Below are 18,461 nucleotides of genomic sequence, written 5' to 3'. Positions count from 1 at the left end.
ACAATCCCTTTTAACCTTTTTTGCTGTTGGCTTTTGGCATACAACATTGACAGTTTCCAAAACAAAAAAAAAATTGATTAAGTTTTAAATCAATTTTCATTCAATTTAGGCAAATACCAAATAAATTAAATCACGCCCGAATAAATAGCCAAGCACCTGACAGCCCGAAAAAAACACTCCATGCTAAACTGCTAAAAATAAAATCAATTAACAATAAATGCAAGCAATTAAATTCAATGCCGTTTGGGGGGCTGTTGGGGATTGACATCGTATGGTTTTTGGGTTTTGGGGGGAGTAAAGAAATGTTTGCCACAGATAAAAGCAGGCCACTTAATTAAGCCCCAAACGGGTGTTTGTGTGTGAGTGTGCTTTTGGCCCACATTTACACTGGCCGGCATGTTTTAAGTGCGAAACAATGTAATTTCATGGTAATCAGTCTGGGACCTGGCCCGGCATCTAACTGCCAACAACTCGTACTATACACAGAACTGCACAACTACACAAATTTCCGGCTGTGTGCACAAAGCCATTGGGAAACCGATGGTAAAGATGGAAATGGGCCAAAACCGAAGCTGAGCACTTGGGCCAGAAAAATGTCAGTTTGCAATTTTCTATGCCATTTAAAATAAATGAAAATTGCTCTTCATTCACAGCCCCAAACAACTAGCTCTACCTCATACATCCACCTTCACCTCCACCTCTACAGGCATTTGGTATTTTCGGGTTTTGGCCATCTAGCGCGTGTTAACGTAAATAAATTACACACACACACACACAGATACGAGCAGCGAGTACGAGATACAGATACGCAATCAAGTGGTCAGCGGCATGCAGCTTATAAATCAGCGCCAGCCGCTTGGGCGCAACATCAGCAAACATTTGGAGGATAGATGACCCCGGCATCGCGACCCGACCCGCATTGCGATGGACATGGACAGCTGAATGAATGAACGAATGAGCAAGTGAGTGGACGCCCGAATGACTGAATGAATAGATTGAGCGGCCAGCTCCGGGGATAGATTGCTTGTATAAATGTTCGGCTATTTAGTTTCGGTTTGCTGTGGTTTGACTTTGCTTGTTTTCCCAACCCCAAACCTCTAAGCCCCAACCCATCCTCATCACCATCCACATTTTTTTTTTTTTTTGTGACCACTGTTTTCCGGGCGGCGGTGTGCAGAAGTTGATATTGCGCTTTTGTGTTTTAATGTTGTTTCTGGGACAATTGTCAGTCCGGCGAGAGCAGTGGTCCGGGTTGGTTAGCTGAATCATTTTGTTTGACAAATCGCAGGGCAATTAGGAATTAACAACCATCTGGTTAGGCAGGGGATCCTGGGATAGAATCCGCTTTAAGTCCGTTCCCGAAAAAAGCAGAGAAGTGGCTGCAATTGCTGATGGACCACATCAAAATGACCAAAATTGCCATTACCACTGGGAAATACTGTTAAATATCACTAAATTATTTTCAAATTGAGGTAAAACTAACTTGTGACAATTATTTAAAGCTCTAGCGTTATGAGTACTGAAATAACACCCCAAAATAAGTAAACCAAACTTTGTCTAATAACGCAAACGTAGTTAGTAAATGTTCGTCGAGCACTGGAGTATATTGCTAGCCTAAAGCCCAAAGCCCAACATGGTTAACATAGCGTCCTGACTTTGGGACACTGACAGCAATTGACTGTCTAAGAATCTGCCACTAGAAGGACCTCCTTCGCCTCCTCTGCTTCCTTTGCCAGCAGCACAAATGCCAACGAAGGATGCCAAGCCTGTGAGTCTGTTAGGTGAGCGGCAAGTACTTGCATACTTGCAGCCGAAAGTAAAACAGGACTGGCAACAATGCCGCAGGATTGCTGTGTGGCCAACAAGGCGGGCGGATCATCTGCATATATTTATGTACTCGCATATGGTCGCCGAGCACAAAGGAGTCGTTGGCCCAAAGAAAACCGCACACATGTGGCGAGGTTGTAGATTAAAGCACTTCTTTATCAACCCGCTCCATTCTTGAGAAATATTGCTATGCAAATATTTGTATTGCATATTTCGGGGCACGCGGCCGAATTCGCGAATGGCTGGGGTGGCTAACAAAGTGGTTTGAATGGGGCGTGGTTGCATTCTAAATTCTCTTAAATTTCTTAAAATACTCCAAATACTATTTTTATCAAAACCAGGTGATTGAGTTTTTTGATTTACAACTATTTAACATTACTTTCGCTGCAAGTTGCAATTCCGTTCTTTTAAAATTGTATCATCCCTTTGTTACAGCTGAGTGTAATTCAATTTCAAAATGTATACCAATAAAACGTATTTCATGGCTATACAAAGCTGAAAGCTCTTCGCCCAACAAACGACGGTCTCGTTTTTTATGAATATTCCTGTGCAAATATTTTGATTGCTTACTTTCAGGCACGCGTCAGAATTTTAGTTCTGTGTGGGGGGATGCACTGGCGGGAAATTCACAGCTTGCAAAACAAAAAACAAGTCTCAGCCAGACGAGATAAGCTTTAGATGGTGGAGTACAAAAGCCGTGTTGAAGCCTCAGTTCCCCACAAATCCACTTACTATCGCCATGTCGCCAACCTCAAAGTTACCAGTGTATCTACTCCTAGTTGCCATATTGGTGGGCGGCTGTCTATCCTACGATGTGCCCAAGGCCAACGTCAAGGTCAACTCACCGAAGGGCTTCGAGGTCTCCATTCCCGACGAGCCGGGCCTATCGCTATTCGCCTTTCACGGCAAGGTCAACGAGGAAATGGACGATCTCACCGATCAGACCTGGGCCGCCGATGTGGTGAGTTCCCGCAATGGACGCTGGACATATCGCAACCGGAACCAGCGACTCCAGCCTGGAGATGTTCTGTACTACTGGACAACGGCGCGGTACAATGGCGTCGACTACCACAACTACAACCAGAGGCATGTGGTCGGGCAGGGGGATTCCCAGAGAATCGATGTCAATGGCTCCAACGGCAGTCGCCAGCCGATTGTGGCCAATGGCCATAACACGATCAATATATTTGTACAATGAACTATGCTTGAATAAAAGTGTTTATTATTTTATTACGCTTGCCCAGTCACTAGCATTCTAAAAAATCAACAAACAGAGACTTTGAAATCCCGTTTTTGTATAGTATTTTTATTGAGACCTGAACTCGGAGCTTAACTTATGAATATCTTATATCAAAACACAGAAATATCAGCTTTGCATTTACCGATCTATTACATTCCCATTAAATATTATGAATTATTTGATTAAAAACAACAAGCCAGGTCTGATTTTCTCGTATTGAATTAAATTGATTGAAAAATTGTATGCAGCAACAATGTATTTCCATTGCATAGTTTTGTTTCCACCCATTAAGGGTATAAATCAAATAAACACTTTGTCACAGATACGCAAGTAAGTATCCGAATCGTATAAATCATACTGAAAACTTCCCCAGCCCCCGTTCATCAAGCGTGTTTAAGGAGTGACACCCAAAAAAGTGTCCCCATACATTGAAGCGATGCAAGCGAGGATACCGCAAAAAATGCTACAAGGATTCGGCCAGGTATGAAACCAAACTGGGTGGTGGTTCGGTTCCCTCACGTCGATAAGCAACTGCATGAAAGGTTGCACTTGGACCATTTAACTTTCCCTCGAGGCTAACGGCAAGCAGATAAAACTTTTCGCCATCTCAGTTCCAGTTGAGCTTGTAGTTATTTGGAAGTTTTCGATTCTGCGTGTGCTGAAAGGTTTTTATTTTGAAGTTGAATATACATAGGTGTGACTTAATCGACCTGAAATTGGCCAGCAGAAAGTCTATAACGCTCCTTCTATCAAGTTGCTCTTATAGCACCAATAAAACTTCCTTAAAACTAACTATAAATACTATTTAATGACTTATACTAAATTTCAGAAACCAGTCCTGCATTTTTAAAGATGTTAACCATAACCTCGATCCGCTCCTGTTTGCCGACTGTTTTATGTTGGCCTAGACTGCCTCGCGCTTGACCTGGCTTGCTGACCGCTTTCAGCCGAGAAAGTTGAGTGCTAACAGATCTCGAGGAATTAGAAAATTATTTTATGTAGCCATTTAGCTGGGGTACTTTGGAGCTGGCTAAAATACTGGCAAATGGAATGGTAAATATATCATTTTATGCCTGGTCAGGCCATTTGTCACAACTCATTTGCAGTGCATTAAGCATTTATGCGGCGCGGTGCTCATAAAGCTATTCCACTTTTTTGCAATCACATAGTGTGTACGAGTATATACATGTAAATATGTGTATATATATATATATATATATATATATATGGCGGCCATATATCCAGGTGGACTTGTGTGCATTTATGTGTGGAATGAAGGCATGAAAGGTAGCGAACTAAGTGACGCTGTCAGCAACATTTGCGGGCAGTTCTGCTCTCATTTTCTCATTTCGGATGGCGCAAACTGCCAGCTAGCGGCAAGATTGTGGCAGTTGCAGTTGCACATGCCCCAGCACCACCACCCACCTGCAGCTGCACCACCCATTCGCCACGCCCCACCACCCACGGACATGCCTTATTTAACGCCCATATATACACGCACACTTTGGGCCACGTTTTTCACATGGAAGGTGCTAAAATGACTTGTGACGACAACTTAATGCGCAAAGTGGGGGAAAAAAACAATATATACTCGTATACATATGTACTTTTAATGCCGCTACAAACTGACACACACTTTTTTAAAAGCCCCAGGTGTAGAGCACTTAATGTACTACTTAAGCTGCTGATGCTTGTGGCATTTAAGCATTATTGAAATTTTATTGATAAAAGACAAGTGAAAGACGTTATATTAAACTAAATGACATAGGCGACTTATGAATTCTTTTCGACTTTAGTTACTGCTGGTTTTCCACTTTCAGCTTGTTCCAAGGACTCCACTGATGCCGCCAGAAACTAATCCTGATTAAGTTGGCCCAGAGGTCCACCTTTCTTACCCCCTTCGATTAGACCGCCCTTACTGAGATCGTTTGTCGGTTCTGTGCTTCCTAAAGGAACTCCGCTGTTTCCTCCAGAAATCAGTTCTTCATCGGAATCACGGCCTACGGTTAGACCACCACCATAGCTTTCTTGATTCGTAGTAAAAGGACCTCCACTATTGCCACCAGCAATAAGTCCTCCACTGCCATACCGCCCTCCAGCTTGGCCTTCAATATTTGTTAAAGGTCCACTTCCAAATGGGCCTCCAGAATTTGCTCCGGAAATTAAACCTCCTTGTTGATCACTGGCAAATGGACCTCCAGTATTACCGGAGCTAATCAATCCATGTCTCCCTTGGTTGTCGTTAAAAGGACCTCCAGAATTTGTTCCGGATATTAAACCTCCTTGTTGATCACTGGCAAATGGACCTCCAGTATTACCGGAGCTGATCAATCCATATCTCCCTTGGTTGCTGTTAAAAGGACCTCCAGAATTTTTACCGGAAATTAAACCTCCCTGATGATCACTGGCAAATGGACCTCCAGTATTATCGGAGCTGATCAATCCATAGCTCCCTTGGTTGCTGTTAAAAGGACCTCCACTGTTGGCACCTGAAATTAGTCCTCCATGGGCAACTGTGCTACCAGTTTGGACAAAGGGTCCTCCATTGCTTCCTCCAGAAATTAGTCCTTCTTCTTGATTGGTAGGAACTGGTCCTCCATTCATTGGTCCGTACCTCCCAGAATTACCAAAGGGACCTCCGGTATCGACTCCAGAAATTAATCCTCCTCGTTGCCCAGTACTCTCGAATGGACCTCCTGGCCCTCGAACAGCCATCAGTCCAATTTGTCTATAAAAAAATCCACCGATTTGTGAGTTATAGTCTCTGTATACAAGTTGTGCCAAACTTGTTTCAAACGACAGCAGAATCACAAGCAAAAACGACCTCATTGTTAGCGCGCAATCAGATGACTGATCTTCCAAAGCGATTTGGGCTTTTTCTACGATCAGTCAGCAAAAAAACCGAAAATAAACAAAACTATGCAAACAAGGCTTAGCAAACAACTCAATGAATCAGATAACCCATCAATCAGTAAATGACTTCAGAGAATACTTATCAGTTTCGAAGCTTTACTTGAGCTTTTGCTCTCCGACATCACAAAATCTTCTTTGAAATGTCAAGTACACTGTCTTGCATGTTTTTTGTTAATAAGTAAAGAACTTTTAGAAAATATAAACTAGACTTTCAAATTCATTTATACTGGTTTTGTGCACATTAACCTTTCACCTTAAGGTGTCTACATAAACAAGCCTTACCTGAAGACATAAGCCATTTGGTGATTCCTCGCGAGTGTCTTTCATTTCAGGCGTCGACCCCCATAAATCGCAATCAGAAAACTTAAAGACAGAGAACGTGTTCGCGTTGAAACTATTTCAGGAAAATGCGGGCATCATCTAATGGGTAAAATATGAAGCCGCCGCCCAACTCTGGGCGAAAAGGTTTTCCGCTGCTGGACGAGGAACCCGCGAGTAAAAAAGCCGGCAGAGTGGCAAATTAATTATAAAAGATTCCGCTGCCACCAAGTTAAATATTTTTGCTCAACTTCGGTTCAAACTGTGGGCGGACGTGGGGGGCGTGGCCGTGGAAAATAAGTTGCCAGTAACTTGACGCACATTTGTCAGGTTTTTCCGCGTTCAAAAGGGGTTAGTGGGCGGTGAATTGGGGCCGCTGGAATGGAAGCTGCCAGTCTACAGGTGTCTTTTCACAGGTGGAGAGAGTGGAATTTTCCGGGAGGGTTTTTCAGCGTGAGTTTGGGGCTGGGGAGGAGCTGATATATGACTCTTTGAAATTAGTCCAAGTGCAAAATGTCCTGGAAGGAATAAAAAATTGAGCAAAATGGAGAAGAATTGCATAACTTTTTCAGGCCGTTGTCGATGATGTTTTACCAGCGGAAAGCAAATTTATTCAATTCGGATGTTACCGAAAATTCCACTTTGTATACAACTCTGTGGAAAAGAATCCAAAATTGAAAACAAAAATTCGTTTCACAATTAAGGTGATTCGCATTTAGTGGAATGTTTTTAATTGCTCTTAATATGACCCAATTAAACTGTATACAATTTTATAAATTTATATAACGCCTGCATAGATCCCGTACAATCAATTCATCAATTCAATTCCTGCGATGTCTGCACTACTTAATCTAAGCCGCCTAAATCTCTGATAAACAGCAATCTATTATTGGCTACCATCAAATTAGAAACTAATTTATTAGTTTATTGGTTCAAAATGATTGAGCAGATTGCCTTAAAGCTTTCTCTCAACTCAACTCTCGACTCTCTATCATCACCAAACAACCAAATTAGGTAGCGTGTAAATAAATTTGCATCTTCAGAATGTAATTTGATGGGTGTACACCGTACAGTTGAAAACACTCGTGTGTTGTTGTCCTGGATCATAACCAATATACGTGTATGTATGTATAAGTACATATTCGTGGGCTGTGTACTCAATTAGCATTAATGAATGCTCTTCCTCTCCCTTTTGCAGGTAATGCCTATAAAGCTCGCCCAATAATTGAATTAATGTCGCTTCGCAGAGGCACACTTTGCCCCAAGTTGTTGTTTACTTATTAGGCTAATTGTGTTCGTTAGCTGGTCACCTGTCTTGGTGCGAGTACTTTAAACTGGAGATTGCTTCCATTTTTGATTGATCAAATGCACTTTCCGTGTCTTTAGCTCCCGCTAACCCCTAGCTCCCTAGATCCCCTACTTCGTCTAACACCGTTCTAACAATGGCTCACGTCGCAAGTCATCTGCAGCAGCCCAACATCGTCGTCTGCATTTCAAAATCGCACACAAAACATTTGCCAAATGCGAAAATGCAGTCAAAGTCGTGCAAAATGCAGTGTCCCCTAACCTGACTCATCCACCATCAATCGCCAGCACCTCTTCCCACCCACTGGCAGATATACACTGCGCAAAACTATAGATACGAACAGATACTGCCTCTCTAATCTCTTAAAATTGTATATGCAAGAACTAAACTAAATTTCCCTTTACAGAAGGATAATTATTATTAACTTTCTTCATAAAGCAGAAACCACGCCCTGAATGTCTTTAAAATATATTAACTAAATTTAATAATTTTAATAAATTATTTTATTAACATACATACGAGAAATCACTAGTTTCAGTGCAGTCGGGATCACCCAGTGAACACATTTTTTTTGTGATTGTGCAGTCAGCCGTTGATAGAGACATTGAGGAGTGACAGAGAGCGAATTAGAGGGTTAGACAGAGAGCGTCAGACTGAAGATGGAAAGAGAGGGGGCGACTAACAGAATGAGCGAACAAATACCTCTAGTGCTATTTTCTATTTGTGCTTTGTGGAAATGTTTGCTGTTGCTGGCGCTGCTAACGCTGTGCAATTGTTGTTATATTTAGCATCGCAGACGCAATTTATATAAAGTTTAATTGATTGGAAAATCAAATCGATTCGATGCGATTCGATTCGATTCGATTCGCACTGCAGCAGCAACAGCAACAGCAACAGCATCCCCACAACGGACGCACATTTGCCTTTGACCAGGCGCAGATTGCAGGGGAATCCCCCGGGCGAAACCCCGAAAATGGAAACCGACAACCATGGGCCAGCATACTAGAACAAGCCGTATTTCAGACACCAAGTCGTTTATCTTGCCGGCGTTTAGGTACATTTCTGATCTCGGTTTTGCAGTTGGACTAATGTAAGTCGCCCATAAATTTGATAAAGAACGGGCGTAGGTGGCAATAAAAGCCAGAGCAACACATTTAGGTTAAATTAAGCTTCTTAACCTGCACTTGAGAGCCCGAATTCAATTACAGTCTCAGCGTGTTGGAAAATGCCACTAAGGATTGATCTTGATTACTTTAAAAACCCGAAGGGCTTAGGCGTATTTATGTACTTCTATCTATTTTTAAATAATTATTTGACAGAACAATAATTTGTTCAGGAACTGAAATAATTGTGTGAGGAGCACTACTTCAGTTGTTCCCAGTGATGGACGAACTTTTTGCAATCGCATTTTATTTTCCACTTTACAATTGCTGTATTTTAGCAAAGTGACTTCACCATCACTCCACTTTGCCAACTAATCCAAATCCATGGCCACTCGAACAAAGCAGCAACAACGAAGCGCTTATCATTAACAAACAACGCAGTACCTGTTTAATTTTTATTGTGAAACTTGGCTCGGCGAGAGCTCAACTTTTCCCGATGCACTGCAGCTTAGATAGCTATATACTCCCTGAGTACACCCACTCATCCACGATAAACCCACTCGACGCCGGGGGACATTGGATAATGTCAATGGCCGGGGATTCGAGGTGGGACCGAGCAGTTTCACGATATGTTTAATGGCAGTAGCAATGGAAAAAGTTTTACGTATAGCAAAGCAATTCAATTGAAAATAATTAGAAACGTAGCCACATGGCGAAACTTCTTAATTGCCCGACTATTGTGCGTCTACACTCAAATAAATATCTGCTTAATGACTTAATTAATTGCATAACTTAACTTGATCTAACCTTTTAAAGTATATGCAAAAATGTGTTGGGCATTGTAGAATAAAACCTTTTCTGCTAAAATATTTTTGTAAAATATACTAAACATTATTTTAAGATTTAAATCTGGATCTGAAAAAATATTGAGAAGATAAAGTTTTCCAGCTTGCTGTACATAAGTACAAATTTCTCTGAGTGTATTTGACAGTGGTGGCACGAAGGTTTCAATGAGAATTAAAAGAGTGCAAAGAACAGAAAATTGCATTATGCATAAGCCGCTAGAGCTTAAGCCATTATCGAACCCCTCCACGTATCCAAACATGCACAAATAAAGATACTGAGCACGCCAAAGAGAAAGGGAGAGAGAGCGAGATACTGAAGCAATCCAAGAGATACGATTCGAAAAAGAGATACAGCGCTACTTGGCTATTGGAGTCGTATAAAATAAGTGTGTCCACGTTACGCCCCATCATTGGAACTCCTCGGCTTGACCATGTACCTCTGTCGACAACTCTGGCTGCTCTTGCTCTGGCTCTGCTTCGCGTTTCTCAGCGGTGAGTGGTGTTTCAACATCTATATCTATATCTTTATCTATTTTTATAAATCCACATTTGTCATTTGTGCAGTGCATGGCATGCCATGGAAATGGGGACCTGCCTCGAATTCTGGACCCCATGGCGGACCAGCCTGGAATGGCGGAGAAGATTCCACTGACAATATAGTCATCTATTCGAAAAACACCGGCAAGTGGCGTTACTGATTTTAACCTAGTGGTAGGGGCGTGACCACAACCGAGTCTAGCTGCACTTTACAGTAAATCATATGAATAATTTTACAACTATTTTGCTTTGCAATTGTTTTCCGCCGAACCGTACTCAACTTTTATGCAAATACTTCATTCATTGTCATACTCAATTAAATATAGTCGCTTCAGTTGTATACCTATGTGTCTCTGACATATAACTAAAAACATACGCATTACTTTACACCCAAAATTATTCCACGAGATTAAAGCCTTACATTAAAGTTTTTTAAATAAATGTTTGAAAGTTTCCATCAGTTAAGCTCTGCCAATATTCCAAATAAATGAAATAATGAATACAAAATAAATACATAATAAATACAAATAAATGAATACAAAATAATAAATATATACAAATATATTATAAAAGTTCTAAAACAAAGTAAATTATTTTTTAAATAGAGCTTGTGTAATAAAAACTACAAAACTGATAAGCCTTCGGCTTAATTGATAAGTACGCAAACCAGTTTTGTGGGAATTTTTCAATTCTGTGGCCGGACCGTCATAACAAATTTAGCACGTTTCTTATACAAATTTTTTGCAGTACAATGCAAACTGCACCGCGCCCAACTATCCAGTTTAGATGGCGAATACGCGTACTTTTGGCCTGGCTAAAACGCCATCTCGCTTTGCCACACTTCACACTCTCTCGATCCGTCTAAATCGGGAGCAAATTGGCAAGCCGGTGACGAGGTGACTAAGTGGCTCTGTCGACAACCGCAAGTAAACAAACCCAAGCCGTCGGTGGCAATTCCCGCTTTATTTCACCGCTGACCTCCTCCGCTTATCTGTTATTGCGGGAGAGTACTGCCAGCGAGAACTGAACCGATCTCATAGAATATATGGCGATGAGCCGATATTTGGTGGGGCAGTATAAATAGATGGACTACACTTGGCATTGGCATAGTCATTGCAAAATGCCCTCGAACACTGGAGCTTGGATTCTACTGGGCCTGCTGGCCGGCATCGCCGCTCTGTCTAGCGGTAAGTATATATAAATACAACTGAAAACGAAATAAAGCTATGCAAATATGAAAGACTAAACAATTTATACCGCACATACTAACTTTTTTACTTTTATAGCTGCAACCATACAGCAAAGTGGAGACAAGACGATTCTTCGGAACAATGGCCACACCTTCCTGTCCAGCGGAGCTGGGCAAATCATTCGGGGACCCGATGGCAGAACAGTTTTGATTGGATCCAATGGCCAGAGGATAGTCGTCAACGGCGACTCCAGTGAAGAAGACAACTCGCCGGAATATGGCACCCGTGGACATCATAACAACGTTATCATCAACGGTGGCTCGGGATCCAGCGTATATCACAACGATGGACGTGGCTTCATCGTTGGAAATGCGAATGAGGATAGTTACATCACCGGTGATGGACGTAGTCTAAGGGTCATAAATGGAGCCATCGAGCTGAATGATCACGGACAGGTGTACGTATTCCCCCCAAAAGCACCCGGTGTTTACGAGAAGGAAACTGTTCCCGTCAACGGACAACCCGCACTGGTGGAGTACTCCAATGGAGACATAGTCGTCGAACTGGCTGATCATACGGTGTTTGCCAAGGTAGGTGATCGCACCTTCTTGGGCGATCGCGCATCCTTTAACAATCGGGATAAGTTAGAGGCGGAGGCAAAGAACTATGCCGAACGTGTCCAACAAGAGGTGCTGGCCGGTCTCCAGAAAACCATGGATGACATTCACAGAAATATTCAGGACTCATTACGCCGTGTTGCGTACTAGGATCCAAGTAATCGCACACGACTCGCTCGTAATAAAGCGCATTTGCAGCAATTGCCTTGACTTTAATTCGTATCTATGTTTGCTTACAAGCTAAGATGTTCTAGAAACTACTGCTCTGCAGTGTAATCCAAGTACGGGAGACCAGACAGGAAGGGGTTTTTGGGCATAATCTACCCATTTGAACCACCCGGGGCCACAAATGCGTGGGTGGCTGGGTCAATTACCGGGAAATGCCGCCCAGCATCGGTTATGTGATTGATTAGCGGGAAACTCACCGTATCGGCAGCTTAGAGGCTGCTAAATCCAGATGGTTGCTAAGGGCGTGTGACCATTGGAATACAATTACAGAGCTTGCGGCGCTGTTTATGAACAGTTCTTGGTATTCAAAAGGTGGAATTTCCCAACGAACCTCAGTAAATACGAACCAGCGAATTCTCATACATTTTGTGGGTTTATCCCAAGCTAACTTAATAAATTCTTAATTGGTGGCATTGATCTTTTGACCGCCACAAATCGACTGATTGCATTGCTGTATACAATCACTTATTTCCGAAAAATGCTCTTTATTAAATTACGGCTGGCGAAATGAACTTTTTGCTCATCGAGTATTTTTTATGCGAATTGGAATTTATAGAACAGTGTCAAAAAATGTTATGATTAAATCGCTACTTTCTAGAACACAAAATGTGACGCACACGCCTTGTGAAACTTGTCATATATGTTGACATATATACATTTAATAAGCTCGTTATACTAACAAAATCGTTGGACAATTGACTTTCCATTAAACTCATTGCGATAAATAGACGAAAAGAATTCGGACCAGAAGATAGGTCTAAATTTACAGTGTCTATTTCTGCGTTCCCTAATGCCAACCACTGGCGATATTCGAAATAAGATCGCTCCTCAAGATGCGAAAATGAGCTTTTCGCTGACCGAACCGCAGTGGTCCGCCTGGTGCTCCGCCTTCTATGAGTCTTCACTGAATCGTCTGGCCCAGAATGTGTGCACCGCTCGGGATCCCATCGCCGTGTCCCTGCGCTCGGAGGCGGACTTGTGCTCCGCACCCACGGGTGTGAAAACGTGGCAAGAGATCGGGCCACAGGGCAAGGCCACCACCGGAGGTCCTGGATGGATTTGCACGGGTCTGGATCTGCTGCGGCAGGAGATGGATAGAAAGATGCCGCTTCCACTGGACTTTGAACTCTCCGCCGCACATTTGTTTTTCTGGCACAAGCTGGAGCGATGCAACTACTTCCTGTGGACGGTGGCCGATCTGCTGATGCGTTGCGAACCGCTGGATGGGCGCTGCTTTCGGAACTTCATGAAGAACGCTGTTCCAGATGGCGGCAACTGGCAGATGTTTGTTAATCTGGTCAAGAAATACGGCGTTATGCCCAAGAAGTGCTACCTCTCCACTCAGCGAACTCAGAAAATGAACCTTATACTGAAGAGTAAGGTGGGTACTTGGGATTCCACTGAACATAATATATATATTTCCCTTGCTGACAGCTCCGTGAATATGCCATCATGCTGCATGCCCAGTTCACCTTCAATGGAAATGGCTGCCATCTTCCCGATCTCATTCAGGAAATGATTCCGCATCTCTTCAACGTAATCTGCATTTGCCTGGGTGAACCGCCCAAGGTTTTCAACTGGTCCTTCTACGATCACAAGAAGCGCTACCAATGCCTGAACGACTTGACAGCGGTACACTTCTACGAGGTTATGGTGGGGTGTACTGTGAACCTGGACGCCTTTGTCTGTCTGGGTCACGATCCGCGAATCTCATCAAGCTACCAGAGCAACTACCAGGTCACCCACAGCTCGAATATGATGGGCGGAGAGCCGCATAGGTATAACAACCAATCCATGGACGTTATAATGCCGATCATAGTGGATTCCCTGGTGGGCGATAAGCCCGTTTGGTTGGCCTGTGACCTTCGCCGGGCAATCAGTTCGAAGTCCGCTGCATTCAGTCTGAGATCCCACAAGTTTGATTTGCTATTTGGCTTTCATGTGGGTGAGTCCCTCAGCAAGGCAGAGCGACTTAAGTACAAGGAATCCCGACGGGATGCAGCACTGCTGCTCACATCTGTTGGATTGGATGCCATGAAACAGCCCCTACAGTTTCGCACCATAAATGCTTCTCTAATGGGCGAGTCCTCATCCACCGGCAGTCTTACTGAGCAGGACAAGGACCAAAAGGATACGGCGGAGGCATTGAAAAAGAAATCGGCCAAAAGCCTGGGTAACAAATTGGACGCCGAATGGTTAAGGGAGTACGCCTTTGAGATTGTGGTCCACGAAAAATTTGTCCCTCCGGGTGTTTTACATGCCGCAAGGATACCCAAATGGAAGGAAGTGCCCGCCTGGGATCCCATGGGCGCATTACTTAATTAAAAACATTGCTCAAAACCAAAAACATATCTTTTATTAAAAGTGCGGCACTAACTGCCCATTAGCTTATATTTAATAAACACGAAAAACTTTTATATTTTAATTTACATACAAATAGGTAGATTCGACTTCATCAAAACCGCCCATGCTATTATTATAACATTTCTTCAAACTTCAAAGTTATAAAACATTCCAGCTGAAACTATAACTCCTCATGCACGCTTGCATTTGGTTGTTAAATATATTGAAAATAGTTGTAGTACACGCTAAATTAACATAAGTAGTAAACAAGTGACTACAAGCACTTTTAAAGTATCCCATTTTTGAGTTTCCTGCGAACTCTTGTGCCCGCCGCCAATCGCTTGAATAAAATTACTTCAAAATCCCGCAACGTTGTGTCCTTTGTGGCAGTTGTTGTCATCGTCACCGAGGCGCGACCTTCACTAAGTTTTTTCGGGAATCGCTACTACGTGCCCGGCATGTCTAATTAGGCATTAGGGAGTTCCCTGCGAGAGTTGTTGGAGTGGCCAGCAAGTCGGCGAGCGTATTCAACTTAAGGGATTTGCTCTAAGGAATTTGCCTTCGCACAAAATAAAGAACAACAAAATTAATCTTTGACTTAAAGGCCAGGCGTCTTTATTTTATTAAATTCAGTTACAAATAGCTGCTTAAAATACCAATCTATCTATCGGTCTACCAGTAGCGTCCGCCCTGGTTGTAGTATGGATAGGGCTGTGCATAACCGGGATACTGTCTTGGAGCCACCTGCTCCACAATCACCGGCTGCACCACCACCGTCTTGGGCTGGAACAGCTTGCTCAGGAGATGACGTGGCCCGCGTATGCTGTTAGAGACTTGGTCTGCCGATGTCGGAGGATCTGCTGCTGCGGCCAGTGCAGCAACATGCTGCATATTAACTGGCACAAGAACACTTTTATCGTCGTTATCAGGAAATGCCACAACCATCGCAATGGTCAGGCTGCACAGCAAAAGAATGGCCACGAACTTCATCTCAAAGTGTTTGTGTGTGTTGTACGATCTGCAGACAAATGTAAACTGATTTCTGAAGAGCCGGGAATCGTCTTAAATAGGAGGAATAGTTGGAACAGGTAGAACCGGTTTGCTGTTCTACCTGTCCCAGGATTATGGTCCATCATCCCCCGAGCAGCTGCACCAGGTGATTAGCCTGTTGAATTTCCCAGAAAATTACACCTTTGGGTTTATGGTTAGTGGCTTAGGAAAATACGGGTGTGCTACTTTTTGGAATGCTTCAAACTACTTTTATTAGCTTCGATGTGGTTCCCAAATACATGCACAAACGCCCAACTTTATGCTCTACATTCAAGTTACTCTAGAGGAGGAACTGCGGTGGTGGTGGAAGACCGTCCGGTGGGGGTGGTATTCCGGGTGGAGCCTGACGACGTTGCTGTCGGATGAGGAACACTCATGGGTTCAAGATCGCTGCACTTATTAGGAATAGCGATCTGTACTTACCCTGAACTGCTGAGGTGGTGGACTGTGTTCATTGGCCACAAGGTTGCCCTCCAATGTATCACGACGGGACTGAAAATATGTCAGAAATTACAAATAAAAATCATTATTGATTCAAGTGCCCTTAAGAAGTAAAAGGCAGGAAACGAATCCAAAAGGTGTATCAAAACTAACAAATTGTCTTATTTTCTTCTACATCATCTCTAGTTTTAATGTAAAATCCTAAATTCTACTAGGTTCTTACACGGAATGTTGGAGGTGGAGGCGGTTCGTTGCCATGAAGAAGGGCGGATTTCATTTCGCGGACATGACGCCGTGCCTAGAAGTAGGCATTTAACACAATTTTACATTAGAAGGGCTAAATTGGCATCTAAAGTGGCTTCATTACATAAATTACATATGAAAAGCAAGATTGATAGAAGTCCCCAAATAAGTAAAAGGCAGTAAGCTGATACATATAAGCATAACCAAGAAATTTCTTATACGGGGTAGTCAGAAGTCAGAAGCACTTTCACACTTCCCTATTTTCCCTATTTTCTTCTACATAATCTCTAGTTCTAATGTTAAATAAATTCTTACTCGGAATTTCGGTGGTGGAGGCGGTTCGTTGCCTTGAAGAAGCCCGGATTCCATTTCGGGGACATGGCGCCGAGCCTAGAAGTAGGCATTTAACGAAATTTTGCATTAGGATGGCTAAATTGTAAATGCGCCGCCAGTGCACAGCCTCCTTGGCATCGAGTTGCTGCATCTGTTCTGGCGCCTTTAGTTTGATACCAAAACCAACCAATAGTCTTAGCAATCACTTTCAGCCAGCAGGTTGACCTTTTCTCTGTGTACTCACCCGCCTGAACAAGCCGTCGAACTTTGGTGCCTGCAAGGAGAGACGATTAAGCCCGTTGATAGTTCACTAAAACCACCGAATCCTACCTCTGCTCCGCTTGTGGTGCCCCCACCACGTCCATCGACACCGAGGAGGGTCAGAGCCACAACGTAAATAACCAAAACAACGCAGAATAGCTTCATTTCCGAGCTGTCACGTTCTTACGGCTCACTAAAATCGTTGAAAATGACCCGTACAATTCGTTTGGCTTTTGCTGTACGGTTGCTGCAACTTCGACATCTTTATATAGCCCATAAATCCACTGGGAGCTGCATTTAATTGCCTTGTTAAAAACGCTATCCAGAATCTTGTAAAGTTGTGGGCGATACATGTCAGGCGATAGACAAAAAACACGTTAATAGCGTATTAAATAATTATTGGCCAAGATGCATCTTGCAGATACATCAGAACAGACAAAGTTGCCGCTTGAGTGGGGAACTTAAAATGATAGCATGATCAAATAATTCTATTAGACTGAGAGAAATAAAATGTAATATAGTTGTTTAATTATAAGTTTATACCATTAAGTAATGCTTTAAGGTATCTTTATTTTTAGTATTTAATTAAAATCTATCTGTTTGTAGTAGTTTTGTTATCTGACATTGTTGCCTGTTTCTCTCAGTGCAGCTTTTGGAGTGCAACTAGTCAAGGTGTTATAGCGAATTCGGTTTACAGCTGCAATCTCCGTGTTCCGGTATTGTTGGCGTTACAACGTTATGCAACAATCTGCTGCCGCTTCCGCTTGGCCACGCCCCCCTCTTGTCGCCCACGCGAAGGCGACAAATGATGAAGCGTCTCGCGCTATTTTTCATTATTTCCGCTTGTAAACGCCACAATGCGTCCACGTTTGCTAAGCTTTTGCATAATTCCGAATTATAACGCGCTTTGATGTCGCCGCTGGGAGCTCGTTGTCCTTGTCCCACGCCTTCTCCCTCCCTCTCGCTCGCTCCTGCGTCAAGTCAAACAGAAGTGCAGGCGACAACGCTTAAAACCTTCAACAGGAGGAGACGAAAGGGGGCGTGAGGTGGGGGGCTGGAAGTTGGTTGAAAAGAAAGTACAAAAATAAATAAGCGCACTTTTTTCTCATTTCCGTTGCTTACTTTGACGTGTTTAGTTTTTGATGTGAGAACTCGCACATACTTCGAAGGAAGAAAAAGGAGTGCACTCATAGAAAACAAGGTTGTTCGGCTATCATTAAAGTTATTCCACTTTAATGGTTTGCTTCAATCATATTTAAAAAAGCTAACTAGAATTTACCACATTTAGTAAAGGCGCTTAAAAGCAGGCAATGGTAAATTAGAAAGTTCCTAGGCATTTCGAATAATACGTATAAAAGTGTATAAAAATGTTTCTAAATAAAACTATTTCCTGATCCAGAGTTGAAATTTTTTCAAATTTAAAAATGTAGTTTAATATTTTTTGAGTGTGTGAAGGAGATAGAAACAGCAGCGACAAGGCGACTGATTAAATACAGCAGAAACAAGGATTTCGTTCCATCTCTCTTTGTCCTGCAGCACTTCCAGTTGCTCCCGCCCGCCTGCTATCTCACTCCCTCAAGATATTTCCATCTCTGTCGTCGGCGCTTCCTCTCTTTGTCTGTGAGGAAACTTTTCTCATTAGAAAACTTTTACTATTTCCGCTACT

The 18,461-nt window shown here is 42.8% G+C and overlaps 7 protein-coding genes and 1 long non-coding RNA gene across 9 annotated transcripts; 4 read left to right on the top strand and 4 right to left on the bottom strand.

The window, feature by feature from the left end:
- Window positions 1-2,540: 2,540 nt before the first annotated feature.
- Window positions 2,541-3,057, top strand: LOC6530801 (gram-negative bacteria-binding protein 3). The gene has a single exon (XM_002091648.4). The coding sequence runs from the start codon at window positions 2,567-2,569 to the stop codon at window positions 3,023-3,025; it is 459 nt and encodes a 152-aa protein (XP_002091684.1). The 5' UTR covers window positions 2,541-2,566; the 3' UTR covers window positions 3,026-3,057.
- Window positions 3,058-4,766: 1,709 nt separating this feature from the next.
- LOC6530800 (keratin, type I cytoskeletal 9) lies at window positions 4,767-5,931 on the bottom strand. The gene has a single exon (XM_002091647.4). The coding sequence runs from the start codon at window positions 5,894-5,896 to the stop codon at window positions 4,922-4,924; it is 975 nt and encodes a 324-aa protein (XP_002091683.1). The 5' UTR covers window positions 5,897-5,931; the 3' UTR covers window positions 4,767-4,921.
- Window positions 5,932-8,089: 2,158 nt separating this feature from the next.
- On the bottom strand, window positions 8,090-9,704 carry LOC120321034. Its single transcript, XR_005560591.2, has 2 exons — window positions 8,307-9,704; window positions 8,090-8,132 (listed from the first exon to the last, which is right to left on the bottom strand). It is a non-coding gene; the product is annotated as an uncharacterized LOC120321034 (long non-coding RNA).
- Window positions 9,705-9,849: 145 nt separating this feature from the next.
- LOC6530799 lies at window positions 9,850-10,749 on the top strand. Its single transcript, XM_002091646.4, has 2 exons — window positions 9,850-10,044; window positions 10,117-10,749. The coding sequence occupies exons 1-2, from the start codon at window positions 9,984-9,986 to the stop codon at window positions 10,248-10,250; spliced, it is 195 nt and encodes a 64-aa protein (XP_002091682.1). The 5' UTR covers window positions 9,850-9,983; the 3' UTR covers window positions 10,251-10,749.
- Window positions 10,750-11,155: 406 nt separating this feature from the next.
- Window positions 11,156-12,097, top strand: LOC6530798. The gene is made up of 2 exons (XM_002091645.4): window positions 11,156-11,276; window positions 11,376-12,097. Exons 1-2 carry the CDS (start codon window positions 11,174-11,176, stop codon window positions 12,044-12,046), a joined length of 774 nt encoding a protein of 257 aa, XP_002091681.2. The 5' UTR covers window positions 11,156-11,173; the 3' UTR covers window positions 12,047-12,097.
- Window positions 12,098-12,716: 619 nt separating this feature from the next.
- Window positions 12,717-14,535, top strand: LOC6530797 (bleomycin hydrolase). Its single transcript, XM_002091644.4, has 2 exons — window positions 12,717-13,505; window positions 13,559-14,535. The coding sequence occupies exons 1-2, from the start codon at window positions 12,915-12,917 to the stop codon at window positions 14,447-14,449; spliced, it is 1,482 nt and encodes a 493-aa protein (XP_002091680.2). The 5' UTR covers window positions 12,717-12,914; the 3' UTR covers window positions 14,450-14,535.
- Window positions 14,536-15,053: 518 nt separating this feature from the next.
- On the bottom strand, window positions 15,054-15,510 carry LOC6530796. Its single transcript, XM_002091643.4, has one exon. It carries the CDS (start codon window positions 15,455-15,457, stop codon window positions 15,140-15,142), a length of 318 nt encoding a protein of 105 aa, XP_002091679.1. The 5' UTR covers window positions 15,458-15,510; the 3' UTR covers window positions 15,054-15,139.
- A 190-nt stretch (window positions 15,511-15,700) lies between these two features.
- LOC6530795 (formin-like protein 20) lies at window positions 15,701-17,030 on the bottom strand. 2 transcript variants are annotated; one of them, XM_002091642.3, is made up of 6 exons: window positions 16,865-17,030; window positions 16,779-16,808; window positions 16,517-16,591; window positions 16,182-16,256; window positions 15,941-16,009; window positions 15,701-15,872 (listed from the first exon to the last, which is right to left on the bottom strand). In XM_002091642.3, exons 1-6 carry the CDS (start codon window positions 16,958-16,960, stop codon window positions 15,798-15,800), a joined length of 420 nt encoding a protein of 139 aa, XP_002091678.1. In that variant the 5' UTR covers window positions 16,961-17,030; the 3' UTR covers window positions 15,701-15,797. The 2 variants fall into 2 exon arrangements, with proteins under 2 accessions (XP_002091678.1, XP_015052749.1); XM_015197263.2 differs by lacking the exon at window positions 16,182-16,256 and having other exon boundaries at window positions 16,865-17,024.
- Between the last annotated feature and the right edge of the window lie 1,431 nt (window positions 17,031-18,461).

This window comes from Drosophila yakuba, chromosome 2R (genome assembly GCF_016746365.2).
Source record: "Drosophila yakuba strain Tai18E2 chromosome 2R, Prin_Dyak_Tai18E2_2.1, whole genome shotgun sequence".
Lineage (NCBI taxonomy): Eukaryota > Metazoa > Arthropoda > Insecta > Diptera > Drosophilidae > Drosophila > Drosophila yakuba.
This window is presented reverse-complemented; position numbering and strand designations above follow the sequence as displayed.